Here is a 21839-nt window from a genome sequence, read left to right as displayed (position 1 = left end):
CAGTGCACTCACGTACTGGTCTAATTTAAAAAGGTAACATAATAAATAATAAATAAAGAAAGAAAATACATTCAACATTTCGTTCACTCACTGCTTCACCTGTAGTCTCATATAAGCCTCCACTGCTCCAAACTCTATTTGTGAAACATGCAGACGGAATAGTGAGACTGCCAGCAGGCAGCAGCAAAGAGATGTAGCGACCTCGGTTTATTTCTCCAGCTTTCACAGACACACAAACACGCACACAGATTGCTTGGTCTTTTTTTTGTTTCGTCGTTGTCTGTTAAACCGCCAAGTGGAGCGACGTGTCTGGGAAGCTAGCCTCTTGGTCTGAGCATGTGTGTGCATCGCTTCTCGGCCTTTTGGCTAAGATCAAGTGTAGTATCTGTTCTTATCAGTTTAATATCTGATACGTCCCCTACCCGGGGACCATATATTAAATTGATTTTTCGAACTGGGAGATGGAAAAGGGGCTTGCTCCGTCCACTCCACGCAACGACCTGGTATTGCAGTAACTCCAGGACCGGTGCACCCCTCTCTCACTGTGAAAAACAAAACTAAACTCCTCCTGAGAGTACACCCGTCCGCCTGTAGACAATAAAGTGTCATTTACAATTCACAAACGCACTGTTTACAATTACTCCAACGATATTCTGTTGTAGTGATGTTATGGTTTGCGTCGAGGCATCGGGGCGTGTGTCGAGTACCTCGGCTCCTCCCCCAGCGAAGCTCCGTATCACATAGGCGAAATGACGTGGCGCGTGACGTTCGAGGCTTCATCTCGGGCTGTTCCGCGATATGGGTTCACAATTGGCACATTTCTACAAAAAGAAGACCCTACCCAGTTCCAAGATCACTTTTATGGCTATGTAATTAATCACACTCGTTCTCAGACATCATGCAGTTCTATTATTACAATTATTAGTAGGCTACTGTAGTTATAAGACAATCTATTTTGCCCGGGATGACTTAAAACCTTTGTCAAATGATTTGTTCTCTACCATGAGCTCGGGAGATATTTATGAACGGCACACTCACACGTATCACTGAAATGACTTTAATTCTTAAACGTTTTGATGTTGTACGAAGCAAACATCACATCATCACAGGAAACTCTTTCTTTCATCATCATTTCATTCCTTGTCCCTAGCGTACTCATTTGAAGCTTCGAGGTCGAACCACTTTGATGGTTCACCTGGCTGCGAGGCTTTGACGTTTCATGAGGCATCATCTCGCCACCACTATTCTGTTGTTTAAGAAAGAAAAAAGGATTCTTTCTGTGGCGTGTCGACAAGGGCGTCAGTTTGTTTTTAGAAGTGGTGGGGACAATAACCATAAGCTTGAGTGTGGTCTGAAAAGTGCTGGGTACCCTTATGTAAGCTATTCATCCATTCAACGCTGCATTACAATATGCTGTACAAGTGTACAGTGTATTGTCAGGTGTTGAAATTATTCGAATACAGGTTCGGAAAATTAGTATTTGAAGCTTAAATCAGTATTCGGAGCTTCGTTATTTATTTTTTCCACGTACGTGACTTTACCAGAGCGAGGGAGGCAAACTATAAGCGTCAGCGACACCAAGCAGAGAAGCGAGAGAGGTGGAGGAAGAATAGATATCTTGTTTCCCTTTACTTTATAACACAACATTAGCGGGATCTCTGGAGGAAAAGTAATACTTAAAACCTTAGCTTAGTTGTTTGTTTACGTTCGCTGTACAGCGCCGCGCCAATCAACTGTGACTGGCTTGCTGCAGAGCGTGAGCGTCTTGGGAATACCCGGTCAATATAATGGATATAATATGGACACATAGGACAATCAATATTCGGTATTTGTTATGGATTTATTGTACAAATTCCCTGAAAAGATGCACGTTCCAGGATGAATTGAAAAGCTCCCGTAAGGGCTGAGATGGCAGAGAACAGCTGATTTGGAACGGAGCAACAGCTGTTCGCTTTCACGGGGAAAAACTAAGGAACTTCAACCTACTTAGGCCTACTAATTAACGTTCAAAAGCTATTCAATCTTCAACAAAATATGCAGATACTGTCAAAATCGGTTCCAGGGAGTATATAAGGATTATTAATGTTGTTTTTGATAGTGTTTTTTTCTGGAACGAGTATTCGAATATTCGCTCGTAAAAACCAACGAGTATTCGAAGCCTGAAAAATGGCATTCGGGCCAGCCCTATGAAGATCCTATTCGAACAATAAAAGTTGAAAACCACAGTTTGTGTTTTGGCTTGTTTTGCAAAACAGCGTTGGAAACACCAGGGTATTGGCTCGGGATATGTAGGCCTAATACTAATACACACAGGACAAAGAACAGTGTTGGCAATTTAACACTTATCTTGACATCGACTGAGTTTACCAGACAAACAATGCCAGACTGTAAAGGGGGTACGAAATGAAACGAGGTACTGAGCATCAGCCTTTTGAAGACGCGCAAGGGCTGCTGGTAGCATATGTTATGCTGCATTAAAAAAAGAAAAATACAAGCACCCAGAGGAGAATTGCATCTGCCAAATCCTGACCACCAGTAAACACTTGCGAAGGGCCAATGTAGACTTCACTCGTTACAACATCACAAGAAAATTGTCCGCAAATAAAATCCCCTTCAGTTTAGGATAATCACACAGGTTATGCGAGAACATATTTATGTCAGGATAGGCCTACCAGGCTCCAAGTCGTCACATATCTCAATCAGACAAAACCAACTATAACCACATGGGCATAGCAATCGCACCGTGTGTAGCTGCTACTAGCTGCAATCTATATATACAACGCATACTAACTGGAGCACCAACCAGAATCAGATCAAAATCGCTTGGGACCGTTGGTAACCTTTGGCCAGGTCATCACGATTCACGAGCAAACAGAACCAGCAGCAAAGTTTACGTAAACCAATTTCTTACCTTATGTGGCCCTCCACATGCAGGCTAGATGACGTATCCATATCGATATCCAGTGTCACAAACATGCTTTTTATTGGAAGCAAAAGGACCGGCTATTTTCTGAATAAAAATGTCAATTTTGGCTGTCTGTCTTGAAACTTCTCCAGTGCGTTCACCCCAAAATGCAACGGGACGACAAGATCCCATACAAAGTGAACGTATAGACGCGTATCGGGCGAATATTTTTGATTTGTCGCGCCACACTTTCGCCGTGCACAGGCAAGCGCGTTCACGAGGATTTGTGGCGCGAAAAATTTCAACTTTGACACGAATTTCGCGTGATGACAGCCAATCAGCGTTCAACAGCGTGGCCACTGAGTGACATGTGTAACGTAACAGCCAATCAGCGTTCAACCGTCAAACTCAGCGCAGTGCAGTCCGGGGTGTACTGCAGCATGGAGGAGAAAGTGATTGTTGCCGTTTGCGACTCTCGGAGCTCTATATATAATGGTATATAATATAATATAATTGTATACATAATATCACGGCCAAAAGCTCTGTGTGCCTCCGGATGGCCGTAGCGCGGGGACCTCATAGGGATTGGGCTTCTCGGGAGTCGGGGTTTGTTTACCGGCGTTGCCATGGGTTCCGGTCTTGTGTGTTCCAACGGTTTATTAGGTAGGCCTATCTAATGAATTATGTCTTCGAGCGTGCCTATCACATGATTTTAGACTCGACGATTTCGGTTGAGTATGTGGGGATTTTTTTTTTTTTTTTTTTTTTTTCCCTTTTTTAAAAGTGGTGGGGACAAAATTCGTTTTTCAAATAGTGGGGGGGACATGTCCCCCCCGTACCCCCGTAATCGACGCCTATGGTTATTGTTCAATAATTAATAATGAAATAATAATATTAAACAGAGATTTTGTCCATAGCAGAGGACATGCCCTACGGAGAGCACACACACACACACACACACACACACACACACACACACACACACACACACACACACACACACACACACACACACACACACACACACACACACACACACACACACACTAGGGCTGTCACGGTTGAGGAATTTTCACCGCGGTGAAGACAGGGGGCGCAATATCGCGGTATGCGATATTATTGCAAAAAATATATATTTTTTTAAAAAGGTTATTAAAAAAAAGACGAGGCAATTTTATAACACTTCTTATTTATTGAATGCAGATCAAAGGGCGGTAACGGCACAAATGCAAGTTGTTTCTCCTGATTGAACTTAAAAACTAAATTCAGGAGAAGGCTGAACGTTTAAATGCATAAAATAAAATAAATAATAAATAAATAAAATAATTGCCCGTTTTGTTTTTTTAAAGATAAGTAGCCTATACAAAATAAGAGAAACCAGGCACTACAATTTCACATTCTCACACACACACACACACACACACACACACACACACACACACACACACATAGGGCGATGATTTATAACTCGGTCGTGTCCTTGTTACGAGCAAGGAAAACCAGCATGTTAACCTTATGCGGTTTGAGAGAGGATCTGAGAGGAGTGACAACATTTCCAGCGACACTGAAAACCCTCTCGGATGGTGTGCTTGTTGCGCAAATACACATGTACTTGCGTGCCACTTTGGAGAGCAAGGGAAATCTCTCCTGGTTGTTTCACCGGCACCATGCCAGGGGGTTGTCATTAGAGTCGGTGGGTTCCTCCTGCAGGTAGCGAGTGAGCTCCAGGTCGGCTCTGGCTCTCTTCGGGACGGTTGCAGACGTGCTTGTCCGTGACTTCAGCAGGTCTCCGAGCGTTCTTTTTTTGGTGGGTGGTGGCACCGCTGTCTGCGCCAAGGACTCTGGCTGGTCAGCAGCTGACGCACTGGCACCGCTCTCTCTGTCTTCCGTGTCCAACATTTCATTGTTTAGCGCGCACTTTGTCTCCTCCTCCGCATACTCATCAAAATTGTTGCCCCGATATCTTGGGTCCAGCAAGCAGGACTTTGCCAAAGTTGCTTGTAGAGCAGCTGGTCTGTACTTCTCCTCGAGAACAGTGCACATCTTCCGCTTGATGTCTGAGGCGGTAACCTTCCGCGAGCCGGGCATATCAAACTGTTTATTGCCCTGCCTTGGGGTGATTATTCCGTTTATTCTACTTCGCGCCGGCCAACATAATAAAACAATTCATATACTTTAATAATTAGCCTTTTTCTTATTCGTATTGCATGCTTATTAAATGTATGCTCTGTTTAATTCCATCTCCCTCGAAAAGTAGTTCCCTTTAGAACTACGGTGAATAACGTTAGCTCAACTGTAGGTAACGCGTTTCTATAGCAACCACACAAGGCTGGATCTGATCTCACTAGTTTAACAACGTAGTTGTTACATTCGTATCAAGTCAGCTTTAATGACGATCGATCAAACATGCACTCCTTGGTTTATTTTTACAACGGACCTCATGTGTGAAATGTATGTGATAGAAAACGATACAAGCGGCGTATTGATCTACTGTGCTCTGTCAGCAGCAAGTAGAACCGACAAGTCAGCGGGAAATATGCCGGATTAATGCACCCCTCCCAGCCAATCAGAATCGAGCATTCTTAAATGAAGTAGAGTAATGAACGTTAATGAATGGGTATCATGGCAACGCACGTTTCATTCTAGAATTCCACGGTCAGTTTCATGAACGCGCAACACACACACACACACACACACACACACACACAAACACACACACACACACACACACACACATAACCGTCTAATCATAAACTGTAAAGAATTCAAATCATGCACTAAATATTAAATTGTTTTAGAAATGTTTAGGGCTTTATAGTAACTTTTATTTATTAAAGGTTGGGTACGCGATTTGCAAAACGCCAGCAGATTTTGAAAATACACAACTCAAATGGTCCTACCCCCTCTCCTTCAACGCTGACTCTGACTCCACCCATTCCAAGTACCTGGACGCGCAATCATGCACGAGCGCGAACAGAGATGCGCGAGAGCGAGCCAGGCTAGCGTAGGTTTTCGCTTAACAACATGGCACTACATTCAGCTGTAAATTGCACCCAGTACCGCGGGAAGTAGGGGTTTTGGGGGTGCTGCAACACCCCCTGTCCGAGGCCCTGTCTTATCACAGAAAACGATCATTTCTAAAAACCAAAGTGGAGATTTCTGAAAACGCCGGTTATGTGTTGTCGTATCAACGGGGAGAAACGGGATTTTAGGTTCTGAAGCGTCACATTATGCACCAGGAAATGCTTAACGTCATGTGAGCGTCCGCTGTACCGTATTGGTCCGAATATAAACACAAACCCCATTGTAATACGACCTATATTTGGAAAAAAGATTTGAAGACCAGATCTTGATTTCATGAATAAATAAATTGTATTAATTGAAATAATACACGAAAATAAAAAGGCATAGAATAAAACACTGCATTGCCACTAAACAGTAGTGCAAATAGGCCGTACTGATGTGTACACCAAAGACTTCCTGACACTCCTCTGCCCCGCTGTGTTCGCTCTGGCTGTGGTCGCTCCGAACTGTTTCGGCCCGTGGCAAAGCGAGTCATCCTCGCTACTGTCCAAGGCATGTTGAGACGCAGCATTTATTTAATGCTCATATGTCCTAGTGCTGAAAAAAGGTTATATGAAAAAGTGTGAGGGTAGCGGTGGTGCGCTAAACTTGTTCTGTGAGCAGCTGGATGTGAACCATGGTGTGAAGGAAATGAACACAACGATCGATTTTCAACTGTGCGCGCATGCACTGGTGTAATTGAGCTGCGCTGCTATATATCTTTTTTATCAATGTGACGAGTTGCGAGTCTAGTGCAGGCCGGGTTTTTTTTTCCAGCACCCCCTGCTGAGAATACGTTCTCGCGGCTATGGTTGCACCAGATGTTATAAACATTAAACGGTCACATAAATCATTACTATTTTTAGAAAATGTATGTTTGTTTCATTTAATTGTATTGGAAGTCCTGGTTTTCACTAGGGTTGCCGCGGTGTGGACATTTTCACACCGAGTAATACACTCGTCTCAACACCGGTATTACCGAGTATAAACGGTATAAACTTTGAAAATAGGTCAACCGCCACACAAGCATCGGTTTTAAGACCCTTCTCGTCCTTCAGTTGCCGCCAACGTTCAAAAGCAGCGCCTAGGATTATTCTTGATTTCAGTTTTTCTCTTTCAGCGTTTTTATTATCAATTACTCTCTGAAAAAGAGTTTTCCTTCTCTTTGCTGGTGGTGGTGGTGGCGGTGGTGGTGGGGATTGTGACGTCTTGTCTGCCATGGAAATTGTCTTCTACTGCTAGGTCCAAATGTGGATTAACTAGTTCCAGTAGATACCGCAGGATAACAACAAACAGGAGCTTGCTCTGGGTCACGAGCTCTGGGTCACGAGTACTGCACGAAGGGGTCGCGCGCGGGGCGCGGGGGAGGGGGGAGGGGGAGTGCAGTACGACCGTTTGATTGACGTACTTACTGTCCAATGAAACTCGGTGGCAATGGAAATGATTGGCTGGAGTTTTTCGAGCCCTGCCCGTTCCACAGATGATTGACAAGTTTAATTTTCATGTCAGTACTTCTAACTCAGTGGCTGTAAGCGGGTTATGATAAGGATTTCAAGTAATTTTGCAAAAATGGCCAAAAAAGCAAATCACCTACGCAACCTTTAAATGAATTCATTAAATGAATGAATAAATTAATAAAAAGTGTGATTTCCTGAAAACTGCCTCTTCTATTAATTAATCATGAAAACATTAAGGTACGGGTCTGAAACTGCAGTATGGTTCATAGGACAACACAGGCAATTGCCTTGCAGAGTTTCAGACCCGTGCGGCAGAGATCACCAGTCTGACTGCTTCTGTGTGAATTTTAAAGGGCAAGTGGGAAAAAAAAATGTCCACTTTTTTTTCCAGATTATCGTTCAGTGGCTCTGGGGGAACCTCTGTTGCGAATCTGGTGGGCCTGGGCTCAAAGGTCACCGCGCGGCGGCCAACGAGACTTGTTTTTACAAAATGCCCTATAGTGAAAATGACACTGTCTCCGTTTAATTAGGCATCGACGCTTTAAGGTAGGGGTCTGAAACTGCGGTATGTGTTATAGGACACCACAGGCAATCGCCTTGTAGAGTTTCAGACCCGAGCGGCCTTCCCAAGTGTCAAAGGTCAGCCGTTACCTTCGACGGCGCGACCTCCATGACAGTCTATTTCAGCATAATTCCTAATTCCTGTGATACTTTAACTGGAGCTGGACACTAAAAAAATGGGCAAAAACGTTTTTATTCCCATTCTGAGTCTAAGTCCACAAGGATATACTCAAACAGTTACAATGTTTTTATTCTGCTTCTGAGCCAAGTCCAAATGGGCTTAGTCAAAAAAACGGCCAAAAACGTTTTTATTTCCATTCTGTGCCTAAATGTGGATGGACTTAGTCTCAAAAACGGTGAAATTGTTTTTCTTCTTCTTCTAGGCCCTTGTTTCCATCCTCCAGAGTGGGCAGGATGTCCTCAGAAGGTGTCCGATAATAGTGCATGGTCGTCGGACTGACCGTCGGGGATCGGGAGGGTATGTCATGGAGCCCGTGCCACCAGCCCCAACTTTTTTCACCCATGGTTAATCAGTTAGGGAATCTCTAAAGGGACTCTTTCAAGGTTTTTTCTTTGCCTTTTTTGTGACTAGTTACATTCTGACTTAGTGACAGAAGCAGAATAAAAACATTTTCACAGTTTTTTGGCTTAATCCCTTTGGACAGCGAAACCGGCTTTTTCACACCTGTGCAGTTAAACTGGTAGGGTCCAGTGGTGTAGTCTACGTGATACGCAGGTATACGCCGTATACCCACTAGGAACGCACCAGGATTTGCGTATACCCACTTAAAAATGTGCACGGATACTTATCAATCGTCTTGTGACAGGTCTTTCACTTCTGTGTTTATTTTTCGGAAATATCGGTTGGGTATAACTGCAATAAAATACTTTAAGCAGGGGAAGTTATCTCCTACATTCACCATTCATAAAATTCCCGCTGCGCGCTCGCGCTCTGCCCTGTCTCTGTTACGAAGCGCGAAGCTGCCCCTGCATCTCTGCAAGTTGGCGGGCCGAGCCCCTCCTTCTCGCGTGTGTGTGCGTGTGTGTGCGTGCGTGCGTGGGCGTGCGTGTGTGTGCGTGTGTGTGTGTGTCCAGTCCTCCCATATTAAAGTGTAAACCACATAATAAAGGTACGAACACATCAAACGAGTACCCCGCGTATAGACTAGAATTTTTCCATAGGGAACCATTGGTTTACGCGCGTATGAGCTGCGTACATGCGTTACATGCGCTAAAGCAACATTTTACCCGCGTTGGCGGCTGCTTGCTTCAGCGTTGGTGTTACGTTGTTGCGCAAAATTTACTCAAAGCAATTCATGCTCCCTTTTAGGTTGCGCGTGTTGCGCGTGTTGCCAAGCAATTTACCGCCAGAACAGTAGGTGGAGTAATATGTGGAGTAAAGTTTTTCGTTGAAGACGACCTCGAGAATGACGTCTTTGCCTGTGGGAGTCGTTGGTTTGTTTATGTGCCAGATCGTGTTCTCCCCATACACAGTGAATGATGGCAACAGACAGAGGAACAGGGGTGATGAAGTTGTTGATTATTGGGGTTGTATAAATGTGCATATCTCTCTACATTTTAAAACGACATAATGTCGATTCATCTTGATGTCGGTGGCTCTTGATGTTCTTGCTGTATGAAAATCGAAATGGAAAATCGTCCTTGCCTTCTGGCTTTTAAAAATGGCGGTATGAAAACAGGAAATGTGATACTCCAGACAGGAAGTAGTAACCAGACCAGCAGACCAATCACAGCCTTGCAGGCTGCGCGGCTCGCGTAAAAGCTTACGAAAAAATTAAGTCTATAAAAATCGCCCGACGCACGCAAGACGTGAGAAGTCGCACAAGGGGTGCGCAAGGGCGCGCAAGGGCCTCTTGAGCTTGCGCTTACGCTTACGTAACTGAGCATAAATCGGCCTTTATTAGCGGCGTATGAGCTGCGTATAGATACGCGCGTACATATACGCGCGTACGCGAGGAGTTCAAAAAATGTAACTTTCAACGCTCATACGCGTTATGCTTAGCCGCGATAGCCAATCAGCGTGGAGCTTGACCCGACGTCACTGGCAGAGAGTAGTGACGCTTGCACAGAAGCATACGGCCGACATCTTTCTTTATTCTGGGTGGAAATAGTAACATAGTAACGCCATTAAATGCGTTTATGGAAACATTTTTAGCGAGAAATGTGCATTTTACTTTCATAATGTTCGCTCTGTGAATGTGAAGGATTTTTGGTTTGATAGTTATGACGAAGAGTGAACGCTCCGTTCACTTGCATGGACAGAGTCTCTGGTTGTAAGCAACCTCAACGTCTTGGCGGACTATTTCTCTGCTGATCAACACTACGAATGCTGGAAACACACCAGACACACCATGTGAAGTTATTTAACCCGATTATTGTTATTTATATCCGAGATTATTTAATCTAACCCGATCCAAGCTCTATCATGCACCCAAACACGGCGGCGTTTGGGTTTCCTTCCTCGGACTCCTAAATCCAGCGCAGCCACAGGCGCGTAGCTGCGTACGTAGGACCATTTTTGACACAAAATGGTCAAGCAACATTTTAGCTGCGTTACGCGCGTAAATCTTAAGGCCGATTTAGGGTCGTTTTAGACGCAGAGACGTAAGCATGTAATTTACACAAGGGACTTGTTTTAGACAAGTTTTGATTTACGGTTCCTTTAAGGTTCCTTAAGGATTGCGCGTGTTGCAAGGGGATTCTCCGCCAGAACAGTAGGGGGAGCAACGAACGAATCTGTGGGCGTGGAAGTGGAAATCGCTGGCTTGTTTATATTTATGCACTTCCAGTATTTTCGACGAGAGTAGCAGTAGCTAAGTTTAGGTTAGCGGTCTTTTTCCACACTCTGAACAACCGGAAATGTGAGACTCCTGAAAGGATGTGGTTAGCTGGCCAATCACAGTCTTTGCGAGCTGCGTAGGGCCGTAGTGTTTTAGTCGCATAGTCAGGAATTTTGGGCGACGCACTTAAGCACGTAAGGGGGGATATTTTACCGCGCAAGGGGGGGTTATGTATCTTACGTGCTTACGCGTTACGTCTAAAACAGAGCATATATCGGCCTTTACGCGGGTACGCGTTTGGTGTGTTCGTACCTTAAGTAGTCAACAGAAGACAATGTTTTAATCCCACTTCATATCTCCTTGTTACTTTTAGATGAGAACCCCTGGCCAGCCTTTCAGACTGGGTGTCAGGCTAGGGAATTTATAAACAGGCATCCTTGGTTAGAGTGGAGGGAAAAAAAGTTATAGGTAAATGTCAGCCAACATACAGTTGGTATACACAATTGAAATTCATAATGTTAATCACTATGCAAATGAGAGTATAGCTAATTCATGGTCATTTTTAAGGTGCAGTAATTTCACACTTTTACACAATTCAATTACTGTATGGTATGTTAGATAACAACAGTAAGAGCTCAAATTAGAGCAATTGAGAGAGTGAAACATGTCATCTCCTTCTCATGCACTGGTTAGCCATGGATGTAAACAGTTCATTAAATTATTTTGAGTAGATTTTGTCCTTGTTTAGCATGTGCTATTGCTACTATAGATATACAAAGGACAACTTGTCATTTTTGTGTTCTATTTGTTCATACTGTTATTAAAACTGATAAACCTACTCAGCTTTCCATGATTGTTGATAATAGTTATACTCTTAAATCAGCGGGTTGTAGAGCCCTGCGTTGGTGAGTGTGGTGCGACACCCCATAAGCGCCACACACGTACACGTACCGGTCGGACGGGTTTGTACAAGGCTGGGAGGGAATCATCACAGTATACCCACTACAATAAAATAGACTACACCACTGGTAGGGTCGTTAAGCCTAACAAAGGAATTCTGCACTCCCAGCTCTTGTGCCTTCTCTCTCCTCATGTCTTTAGCCAAACTTGGAAGAAGTTCCCTCTGGGCCTCTCAGTGACTAGAGATACAAAATGAATCTCTCTCTCTCTCTCTCTCTCTCTCTCTCTCTCTCTCTCTCTCTCTCTCTCTCTCTCTCTCTCTCTCTCTCTCTCTCTCTCTCTCTCTCTCTCTCTCTCTCTCTCTCTCTCTCTGCTGCACTAAGTTGCTGTTGCTTGAGTCTGGCCTGTATCAGCAGCATATAACATTGTGCATTACTTGGTTCATATGTGAGGCCTGGTCTGATCTGATCTGAGCAGTCAAACTGTAAGTTTCAACTAGCAGGCAGTCTTCTGTGGCCTAATTGCTGGGCGCTATCCTTCTCCATTTCAAAGGGTCAGCTGTGAGGGCTGGTCTGGTCATACTGTCAGTCACTAAGGCTGTGGGGGGTGGGGCATTTTCTCTTATTTGGAGAAGCTCCAACACATGAGCTTACCTCTCCCGAAATAAGTGTTTTTTGTGAATGACAGGGTCGTTAAGACTGACAAAAAGATCTCTCACTTACACAGCACTACAAGGCTACTCTCTGTGATACTTTAACTGGAGCTGGACACTAAAAAAAGGGCAAAAACGTTTTTATTCCCATTCTGAGTCTAAGTCCACAAGGATATACTCAAAAAACAGTTACAATGTTTTTATTCTGCTTCTGAGCCAAGTCCAAATGGGCTTAGTCAAAAAAACGGCCAAAAACGTTTTTATTTCCATTCTGTGCCTAAATGTGGATGGACTTATTCTCAAAAACTGTGAAAATGTTTTTATTCTTCTTCTAGGCCCTTGTTTCCATCCTCCAGCGTGGGCAGGATGTCCTCAGAAGGTGTCCGAAAATAATGCATGGTCGTCGGACTGACCGTCGGGGATCGGGAGGGTATGTCATGGAGGACTTTCGCACATATGCTGACGCATCAGCACCTGTGGTGAACGCCTAAAAATAATGTTTAAAAATAGAAAAAAACATCAGAGATTGTGAGGCTGGGTTCCTAACATCTCCCCAAATAGTTTTCATGCAGATTCATATGATATATTTCACAATTTAAGCAAAATCAAAAATTGGTCTGCATCGTGCTTTGCTTTGTCAACAATGGCATTAACATCGGCATCAGAGCCATCCTTCAAGCATACCCTCCGCAAATGGACAGACAGGCTTGCTTGTGTTTTGAGACAGCGTGGACAGAGCAAGTAGTGCCTGTTTGCTGTTTTACTTGAATTAGAAAAAAAAGGCATTACTTAGCAGGGCATTACATACAAGGCATTACAAAGCATGGAATGTAAAAAGGAGAATGGTACTATATCAAATAGTCAGTATGTGAAGAGAGAAAATAATTCAGATATTAATTTTTTGTAGATCATGAAGAGCTGAGTGTATTCTATATCTACAGATCATATCAATATATTTTGATAAAAAATAAAAGAAAGGCTTACCTTTGATGCATTTAAGATTCTTCACCATGAAATTCCAGTATTTATAATGCCTGTTGCATAAAGCTCCTCCCCCCACAAGCTATTGTTGCAAGCTGAAAGGGGCGTGTTCTTACCTGTGTTTTTGAAGATGTGTCTCTCATTTTGGTTAAACTTCAGCAAACTTGCAGACTTTTTCCAAGATTGGCTTTTTCTCCACATTTGATTCATCATTTCAATCACACATTCCCCAAGGTCTGGAAAAGATAATAATTTTGTCTGTACATAAATGGATGCATTTCATTCACACACAGAGCAACTGTGGAACTGCAATGCAGTTTTGCATAATTTCTTCAAGTGAAACCAGTTTGAATGGCCCTTCCCCAAAAGATGTGAAACCAATTTGAATGGCCCATTTACAATTTCTAAAGCAGCACATGAATAAAGGGGTGGGGCTTCACTGCACTGGGGCTCTGTTAACCAATGAGCAAAGACTTTGGCATCATAAATACTGGACTGATTTTGAAAGAATTCACTCAGAAATTTCTGAAGCAAGAAGATTCCTGCCACTTCCCACAGAAATCTACCAGCTGAAATCTACTGAACTTCCGAAGAGCATATTCATTGGCCATCCATTGAATCAAAAGCAATTCTAATTGCTACCTTCTACTTCTAAAGCGCTGTTATTCCTTGGCAATAGCCTTTAAAAGCAATTTTAATTGCTATTTCTGATCAAGAAGGGTTTTCTTTTCAAAAAGCCTTTCTAATTTGCTGTATTTGATTTGACCATTCTGCCTAGAGAACTAAAGCTTACATTCTTAATTTGCTAAATTTGATTTGACCATTCTGCCTAGAGAGCTAAAGCTTACATTCTTAAAGGTTATTGTTCTAATTTGTCTTTCTTCTGAACAGCCATAATTCTTCCAGAGATTCATCTTCACTCACTGTCTCATCTTAAGAAATGGCTGGGGAAAAGTAAGTAATATTTAATGCCTCTGTTTATTTATATATATATATATATATATATATATATATATATATATATATATATATATAGTGTAATTGCTCATGAAGTATTACCATGTTTTAAATGTTTTGTTGTGATGACTTCTGAATTAACGTATTTCTTTTCTTTTACCAGGAAATCTGCAGCTGCACATAGACACTATCTACTCTGTCCAGTTTGTTTGAGGACCCAAGAGTCTCTATCCTGTCACCTGCGCAGAGTCTGCATGAAGGATAAGACACCACCACAGATCCTAGAGGTGGTTGAAAAGGCCAAGAAAGATGTGTGTGACCTCCTGAAGAATGGACGGGCTTTTAGTTATGCAGTCCTGAAGCAAATCGTCTCATCACCAAATCCACTCGAAGGATTGATTGAGGAGCTGAAATACCATCACTTGTTTGTGACAGGAGTCCCTCCTCCTCTGCCCATTGGTAATCCAAGGTTGGTCACCGAAACCCTTTCTGAATGCCCTGGGGAGGCACCCGGAGAGACAGAGCCATCTGATGTGGAATCTTGCGGCAGCAATGAGCTTTTTCAATGTAGACAAGAGAAAACGTATACCAAAGACAAAATGGTGAAAGCGAAGGATTTAGGCATTTTGAAAAAGCATTCAGCAGATCATCCATTGCTCAAGCGCTTTGCCGACTACCTAAAGAATGATTACGAAAATGCAAAGTACCAACAGGAGGTTGACACTGTTTCCCGGTACCTGTATTTTGCTGATCCTACGGAACCATCTTTGAAGTTTGTCAATGACAGAGAGAAGCTCAGAGACTTCCTGGGTCAACAGGCTAAGGCAGGGTATAAGGCACAAACATCAGGAAATTACATCAAGTGCTTGAAAAGGTTCTTGGAGTTCCACTTGACAAGGACCGGCTTGAGACAGGATGACAGGGAGCTCTACAAGCAGTGCACGTTATATTTGAGTTTTTTAACTTCTTCACAGAGTGTCCTCTCTAAGCAAGCGAGCAAAGAAATTGTGCAAAAGAGGCATGCCTTGTTGTTTGACAAAAGTCAACCCACACCTCGTGAATGCTTGGCTGTTCTTGATAAAGGTGAAGGTGACTTAGTGAAAATCATGAATCAACTTGATGACAGTTCTTCTTCCTCCCTGAGTAGGACTGAGTGCATATTTGTGCTATACTATCTTGAGGCAATTGTCATATTAAGACACTGCCAACGGCCATGTGTGGTGCAGAGCATGAAGGTGAGTGTTACTGCTCTATTGTGCTCTTATGTGCTCTATTGATACATTTACCCTGACATTTTAGCCTTACATTTCCTAATCAATGGCATATCCTCTTTTTGTTACAGGTCAAGGAATGGCTTGAACGGAAACACGCAGATGATGATTCAATTGTTTTTGTAAAGGACCACAAGACGGCTGCACATTTTGTGGTCTCAATTGTCCTGTCCAAGAAGGAGGAGGCGTGGTTTGAGAAATATTACAACAAAGTGCGGCCACAGCTCCTTGCTGGCGAAAGGAAACGTAAGCGAGATGAGCAGGATGAAAAGGATGGAGATGATTTTTTCTTTGTGTCCTCCCGCGGGAAGCCAATTTACAATGCAGCTGGTGATCTGATAAAGCTCCAGCAAAAGTGCAACGTCCCCCAGGTGAGCAGCCAGGTTGTACGGAGGGTATTTGAGACAGCAGCTAACCGCCTGGATGACCCTCAGAAGAAAGCAGTTTCTGACTACCTGGGATGAGGACTCCAAAATCGTACCATGACCCGTTTGGTGAGATGTTTCATATGTTTTTTAGTGGAACAATTCTTGGCATGTATGGATAAACTTTCTGAATATGATGCGTGGCCTTTGACCTTTGGGGGGTGGTGGGGCGGCGGGTGACTCCTAAAGCTTACAGGGCATCTGCCTTCAGAGACACCTATGACATGTCCCTGTTTGGTGAAATGTTTCATCTGTGTGTTTGTTTGTGCTGATGGCTCTTTAAAGGATAGGGATGAGGACTCCAAAAGCGGGAAATGACCCATTTTGGTGAAATGTTTCATATGTGTTTTTTAGTGCTGATTTTTGTTTTTGTTGTGTAGCTGTTTTGCAACTTGTTCTAGCTTGTGTAACTTAAATTGAGGTTCTGTGGTGATATCCTGTTTCTTATCTTTAGAGATATATCAATTAAAAATCGTATTCATTCTAGAGGACTGCTGAGGTTTCTCTCATTTTGGTAAACTTCAACACACTTGCAGACTTTTTCCAAGATTGGCTTTTTTTCCAAAGACAGAGATACACTTTCAAGATATTTTATTAACATTTGCACTTCACATTTTGATTCATCATTTCAATCACACATTCCCCAAGGTCTGGAAAAGATAATAATTGTGTCTGTACATAAATGGATGCATTTCATTCACACACAGAGCAACTGTGGAACTGCAATGCATTTTTGGATAATTTCTTCAAGTGAAACCAGTTTGACTGGTCCTTCCACAAAAGATGTGAAACCAATTTGAATGGCCCATTTACAATTTCTGAAGCAGCACATGACTAAAGGGGTGGGGCTTAGTGTATTCTCCAACCGCACCACTCAGTCCGATTAGGGCACCCGTTTCGGCCTCAGACGCGACGTTGTCCCGCTGCTCTGGAGCTCCGGGAAGACTTCCAGACCGTTGGCGACCAACCGCACCACTCAGTCCGATTAGGGGACCCATTTCGGAATTTGAGTTTATCTGAAATATGAGGGGTGGGGATGAAACTGAGGCCCCTCTCCAGCAGCTGAGTTTCCGTTTCTGACAGATGGAAGATGGTGGATAGGTTCAGAATGTTAGATTCCTGGGGACGGGGGTGTCCCTGTTGGGACTTAGTCCCCGCCCGAAGTTTAACTGATCCAGCCTGTGAAGATGTGAATGGCACCTTCATTGTTTTAAACCATGTTTTAAAAGATGCACAAATTCCTGTCTGGCTGTTACCCGTAATAGTCTGCAGCTGTGGCTCATAGGCTAATTGAGCCACACCCATTCTGGTGCTCCTTAAGAAGGCCAGGGTTTTAGACTGGAGGGAGGCTTGAGTTGTGCAAGTGACTCGACGGTTGTGCTATGTGTTTAAAGTAAAAATATGCTTTTTAACAACAACCTTGTGCGTCGAGAAAACTCTTTTTCACATTTTGTGGCAGTGGTGGGGTGATTCCTCTAGCTGAGTGGAGGGGACCCACATTTCGGAAAATATTGTTCGAGGAGCTTCATGGTGGAAGCCGCAGGGAAGGGTGAGCAGGTAGACGAAGAGACCTGCTGGGAGGGGAGATCACTGGTGGAGTTGAACTGCTGTCCTTTGGGGTTGGCCAATGCCTGAAGGAGGAATAGCTCGGGAACTCCTTGTTGCTGACGTGAGCCATGTGGGGAGCTATTGCCAAGTCTTAGCAGAACAGCAGTGGCGGAGGACAGTAATGGCTGAGGACTTCCTGATGACATCCCGTGGAGGACCAGTCTGCAGCCCAGGGAAAGTGCTCAGAGGCCAAGTTATTTGCTGGAACTGCAGAGGCCTGAGCGGATTTTGCAGGTGGTCTGGAGGTCTGGATGGAGGAAGTCTCAGAGCTGGGCCTGTGTACTGTGAAGAGTGCAGTGTTTGGCCAAGAAGGAGTGATCTTGGAATGAAGATTGGCGGTCACCAGAGAGACTCTTTGAACTGTTTATTTAACACAAATTACTTGCACAATATTTTACCTTTTTTTATCTACTGCGCTTGGAACCGTGTTTGCAAGCTTAAAAGAGGGGGAAGGAGATGTGAATGGCATCTTCACTGTTTTAAACCATGTTTTAAAAGATGCACATATTCCTGTCTGGCTGTTAGCCATAATAGTCTAATGGGCTAATTGAGCCACACCCATTCTGGTGCTCCTTAAGAAGGCCAGAGTTTTAGGCCCCGTTTACACAAGGACGCTTGCGGGTGAAAACGACAAAATATTTTATCGGAAGTGCCTTTCGTTTAGACGGTGACAGCGTTTTTGGGGCATGAAAACGCATAAATCTGAAACCACCCTCCAGGGTGAAAAAGTTGAATACGCTCCGCCTTAGCGTTTCCGTCTAAACGGCCAAGACGCAAAACACTGCTCAGATCTGCTCACGTCGCGTACGCGTTTACGTCACATACATGTGCCAGTACAACAAACATGTCAGATTATTTCCATGCGTCGGACCTTCAAGCTGCTCTGGCAGCTCTAACAAGCATACAGGAGTATTTCCACGAAATTTACAGGATATTTACAGATAGTATTACTGAACAGAGAAGGATCTTTTTGGTTTTTGGCGACACGGATAAGAGAAGGAAGATTCTACGCATGCGTTCAGACATGGCTCAGACACTTTTGCGTCACCGTATGCACGCAGATTTCCTCTCCTCTAAACGCGGAATAAAAAGTGAAGACTCAACGCCACTTTTGCGTCTTCTGTTCAGACAGTCATCGTGTAAACGTAGCCTTAGAATTGAGGGAGGCTTGAGTTGTGCAAGTGACTCGACGGTTGTGCTATGTGTTAAGTAAAAATATGCTTTTTAACAACAACCATGTGCATCGAGGAAACTCTTTTTCCCACAGCCAATGTTGAAGTGCGTGTGATGCAGTGTCTGCTGTCCAATGTATGTCGTCATGAGTTGTGTGAAATTCAGAATGGTGTATTTCGAAAAGTGTGTATTTTATAGTGATGAATGAATTAAGGCGTGTTAATAGGGTCTGATGTGGTGCAGATAAATTACATGAGAAATTAATGAGGGTTGTTTATGCCAACCGATAAAACAATGAGTTTGGTGTCCGGTCTGGGAGACGTGTGTCTAAGTAGGACGGCTGTCATGTGTCTGAGCGTAGCTCCTGGGAAACATTGTATCTAGTCCAGTTTTACTTTTGGGATACGGGCTGAATTCGAATCGCCCATGATGATTATGGATTTTCTAATCGGGAGGGACCACATAGTGGCTTTGCGATTCGTGTAGGGGTGTATGCGGGGCTGGTGATAAGAAGAACTGAGTAGTGAGGAAGAGGAGGGGGAAGGAGAAGATGGAGCCTGGTGACTCGGATCTTCCCTTGCTAGGGCAGGTGTAACATCCGCAGGAGTGATCGGAGGAGGCGTGGGAGGGCAAGGGTGAATTCAGCGCAAAAGGTGAATGGGTTTGCCTCTTCTCTTCCTAACCCTAACCCTTTTCTTTTCTTCCTGCTATTGTTTTTAGAGTGTTTAAGATGTTTTTTAATATGCCCTGAAATCTGATTTGTAGCTGTGGAACACTGCCGTCTATGTCTGAATGTCACCCAGTGTTTTGATGAAATAAATGAATCAAATAATAGCAAAGTAATGCATATTTATTACATTTTAAGTATTAAAACAAAACTTCTTGGCCTTGTTTATTTTGTCTGAAATAGAATGGCTAAAATGTTAACTGAGAGAAAAACACTCATATCTTTACATTATAAAGATTCTTAACCTTTAATAACAACAAAGAACCACCTTTTCAGCGTCCCTAGGGGTCATCTCATGGCTTAAAAACATCAAAATCCTGGAGAATTTTGAAGTCCAATGTCCCTTTTTTTTTTTGTCTTAAACACAGTGTACATGTCTAGGAGTGGTAATTTCAATGTGTTTGAACATGTGTGAGAAGGTGAAATCCTTCCCCTTCTCAGTCTTGCATTAGAGAAATTATTATTATATTGTGTGTATATGTGTGTGTGTATATATATATATATATATATTAGAGCTGTCAGTTAAACGTGTTATTAACGGCGTTAACACAAACCAATTTTAACGGCGTTAAATTTTTTATCGCGCGATTAACGCAATTATTTTATTGAAAAAATTATTATTATTTTTATTATTTTTTATTTATCAAAACGAAGAAGCAGTAGCCTGACTGCTATGTTCAAATTACATTTGTTCAAAGCAGTCGTTTAATTGCACTATAGGCTCTTTTTGTATCGTCCTGTTTTGATCAGTATATGCCAATGTTGTTATCAATAAAAAATCTTTTGCACAAGGCAAGCCGATGCACTTCACCATGTTGATAAGAGAATTAAAATGAGAAGAATTATGGGCCATATTTAGCATAGAAAAATAATTTGTGATTAATCGTGAGTTAACTATGACATTAATGCGATTAATCACGATTAAATATTTTAATCGCTTGACAGCTCTAATATATATATATATATATATATATATATATATATGAGTGTTCCCCCAACTAATGGTCTGGCCCATACGGCCTTGATTGGTCCACTTCATTTCCCTATTTAAGGGCTGGCTCATTTGGTGTTTGGGGGCTGAAGGTGGTGCTGGCTTGATGGGAGGCCAGTACAAGAGAGAAAATAAAGATTCACTTTTCTTGTCCTGAGACAATTGCCCTAGTTTTTGACCACACTCTCTGAATCTGGTTGGCCGTATCTCAGATACGTGGGGCGACCACGCCGGTCCCTCACAACATGTATTTGCCATTGGGAATGGAGAGTCATCCAGGAACTCTATTCTTAGTGATGGTTCCAATTCAGATGGGGGAAGTGAATTCAGTCCAGTTGCGAACATCAAAACTTCCTCCACAGACACGGCAGCCTCACCTCCTGCAAAGAAAAAATGTTCAGCACCATGGCAATGTGTTTTCTCAACTAGTTATGAAAAATATGAGTGATTTACAAACCTTCACAGTCAAGGAGTTAGTCCGCCCAGTAGCTGACCCGGATGGGTCAAAAGCAGAGAAAGAATTTCCCCCTAAAAAGGGATGAATAAAGGACTTGACTAGCTCAAAGTGTTACTTTATTTAAGTCTCCTGTTGCTCTGTGGTGGACTGAGGTCAGGTTTGAAGAGTCTCTCAGGTTCCAGAGCAGGTTCGCCTGGCCCAGATCATGGGATCTGGGCCAGGCGCAGAACCCCACGCCGTCCACCGTCTCTACGTTGCCGCCGAAGGGGTGACCTCAATAAAAGAGAACATGACATTATCTTTGAGAGTGCGAGAGCGAAGCGGAGACAATTGTAGGATGATGGAGGAAGAAGAGAGCAAGAGAGTGTCCCTCTGGGAACTAGTTCAATGCAGGCACTGCTTCTCTCTAACACCGTTATGTGCATACTGTGTGGAAATAGGATTACTTACTGCTATACCTTGTGGAAATAGGAGTTTGGACATGCATGTTATTCTATCGCACACACACACACACACACACACACACACGGCCAAAAAAACCCACTGATTGTCAATGACAGAGATGATTTATAAATAACACAAGAAGCCATGTGCATTCCAGTGCAATCACCAGAGATGAAGCAAACTGGTTTCAGAGAACAACACCAGCAGTGGTCCGACCTGCCAGTTCCCCCGCCGTCTCTCCCTGACTCCTGGTCACGGGTCCCCTCCTCGTCTGGGAGCACAGCATCATGCTCCTTAAATTCATACGACATCACGTCAGGGACAACATGTGCAGGCACTGACTTACTCCTACATTTGAGCTTTTGTTGAGGGCCCTCCAGGACTCCAGCCCCTCCCCAAGCCAACACCCCCTTCTAGGGCTTGAAGGGGGAAAAGAGTGCAGGGACACTCTCCCTAGTCCTACGAG

At 43.4% G+C, this 21839-nt stretch overlaps 1 protein-coding gene and 1 non-coding gene across 3 annotated transcripts; both read left to right on the top strand.

Moving 5' to 3' along the window:
• Positions 1-346: 346 nt before the first annotated feature.
• On the top strand, positions 347-537 carry LOC130378130 (U2 spliceosomal RNA). The gene has a single exon (XR_008894519.1). It is a non-coding gene; the product is annotated as a U2 spliceosomal RNA (small nuclear RNA).
• Positions 538-12312: 11775 nt separating this feature from the next.
• LOC130378124 (uncharacterized) lies at positions 12313-16504 on the top strand. 2 transcript variants are annotated; one of them, XM_056585026.1, is made up of 5 exons: positions 12313-12769; positions 14212-14274; positions 14441-15512; positions 15620-15794; positions 15876-16504. In XM_056585026.1, the coding sequence occupies exons 2-5, from the start codon at positions 14261-14263 to the stop codon at positions 16010-16012; spliced, it is 1398 nt and encodes a 465-aa protein (XP_056441001.1). In that variant the 5' UTR covers positions 12313-12769; positions 14212-14260; the 3' UTR covers positions 16013-16504. The 2 variants fall into 2 exon arrangements, with proteins under 2 accessions (XP_056441001.1, XP_056441002.1); XM_056585027.1 differs by lacking the exon at positions 12313-12769 and having other exon boundaries at positions 14113-14274; positions 15893-16504.
• The last annotated feature ends 5335 nt before the right edge of the window (positions 16505-21839 follow it).

This window comes from Gadus chalcogrammus, unplaced genomic scaffold, assembly GCF_026213295.1.
Source record: "Gadus chalcogrammus isolate NIFS_2021 unplaced genomic scaffold, NIFS_Gcha_1.0 GACHA066, whole genome shotgun sequence".
NCBI classification, from domain to species: Eukaryota; Metazoa; Chordata; class Actinopteri; order Gadiformes; family Gadidae; genus Gadus; species Gadus chalcogrammus.
This window is presented reverse-complemented; position numbering and strand designations above follow the sequence as displayed.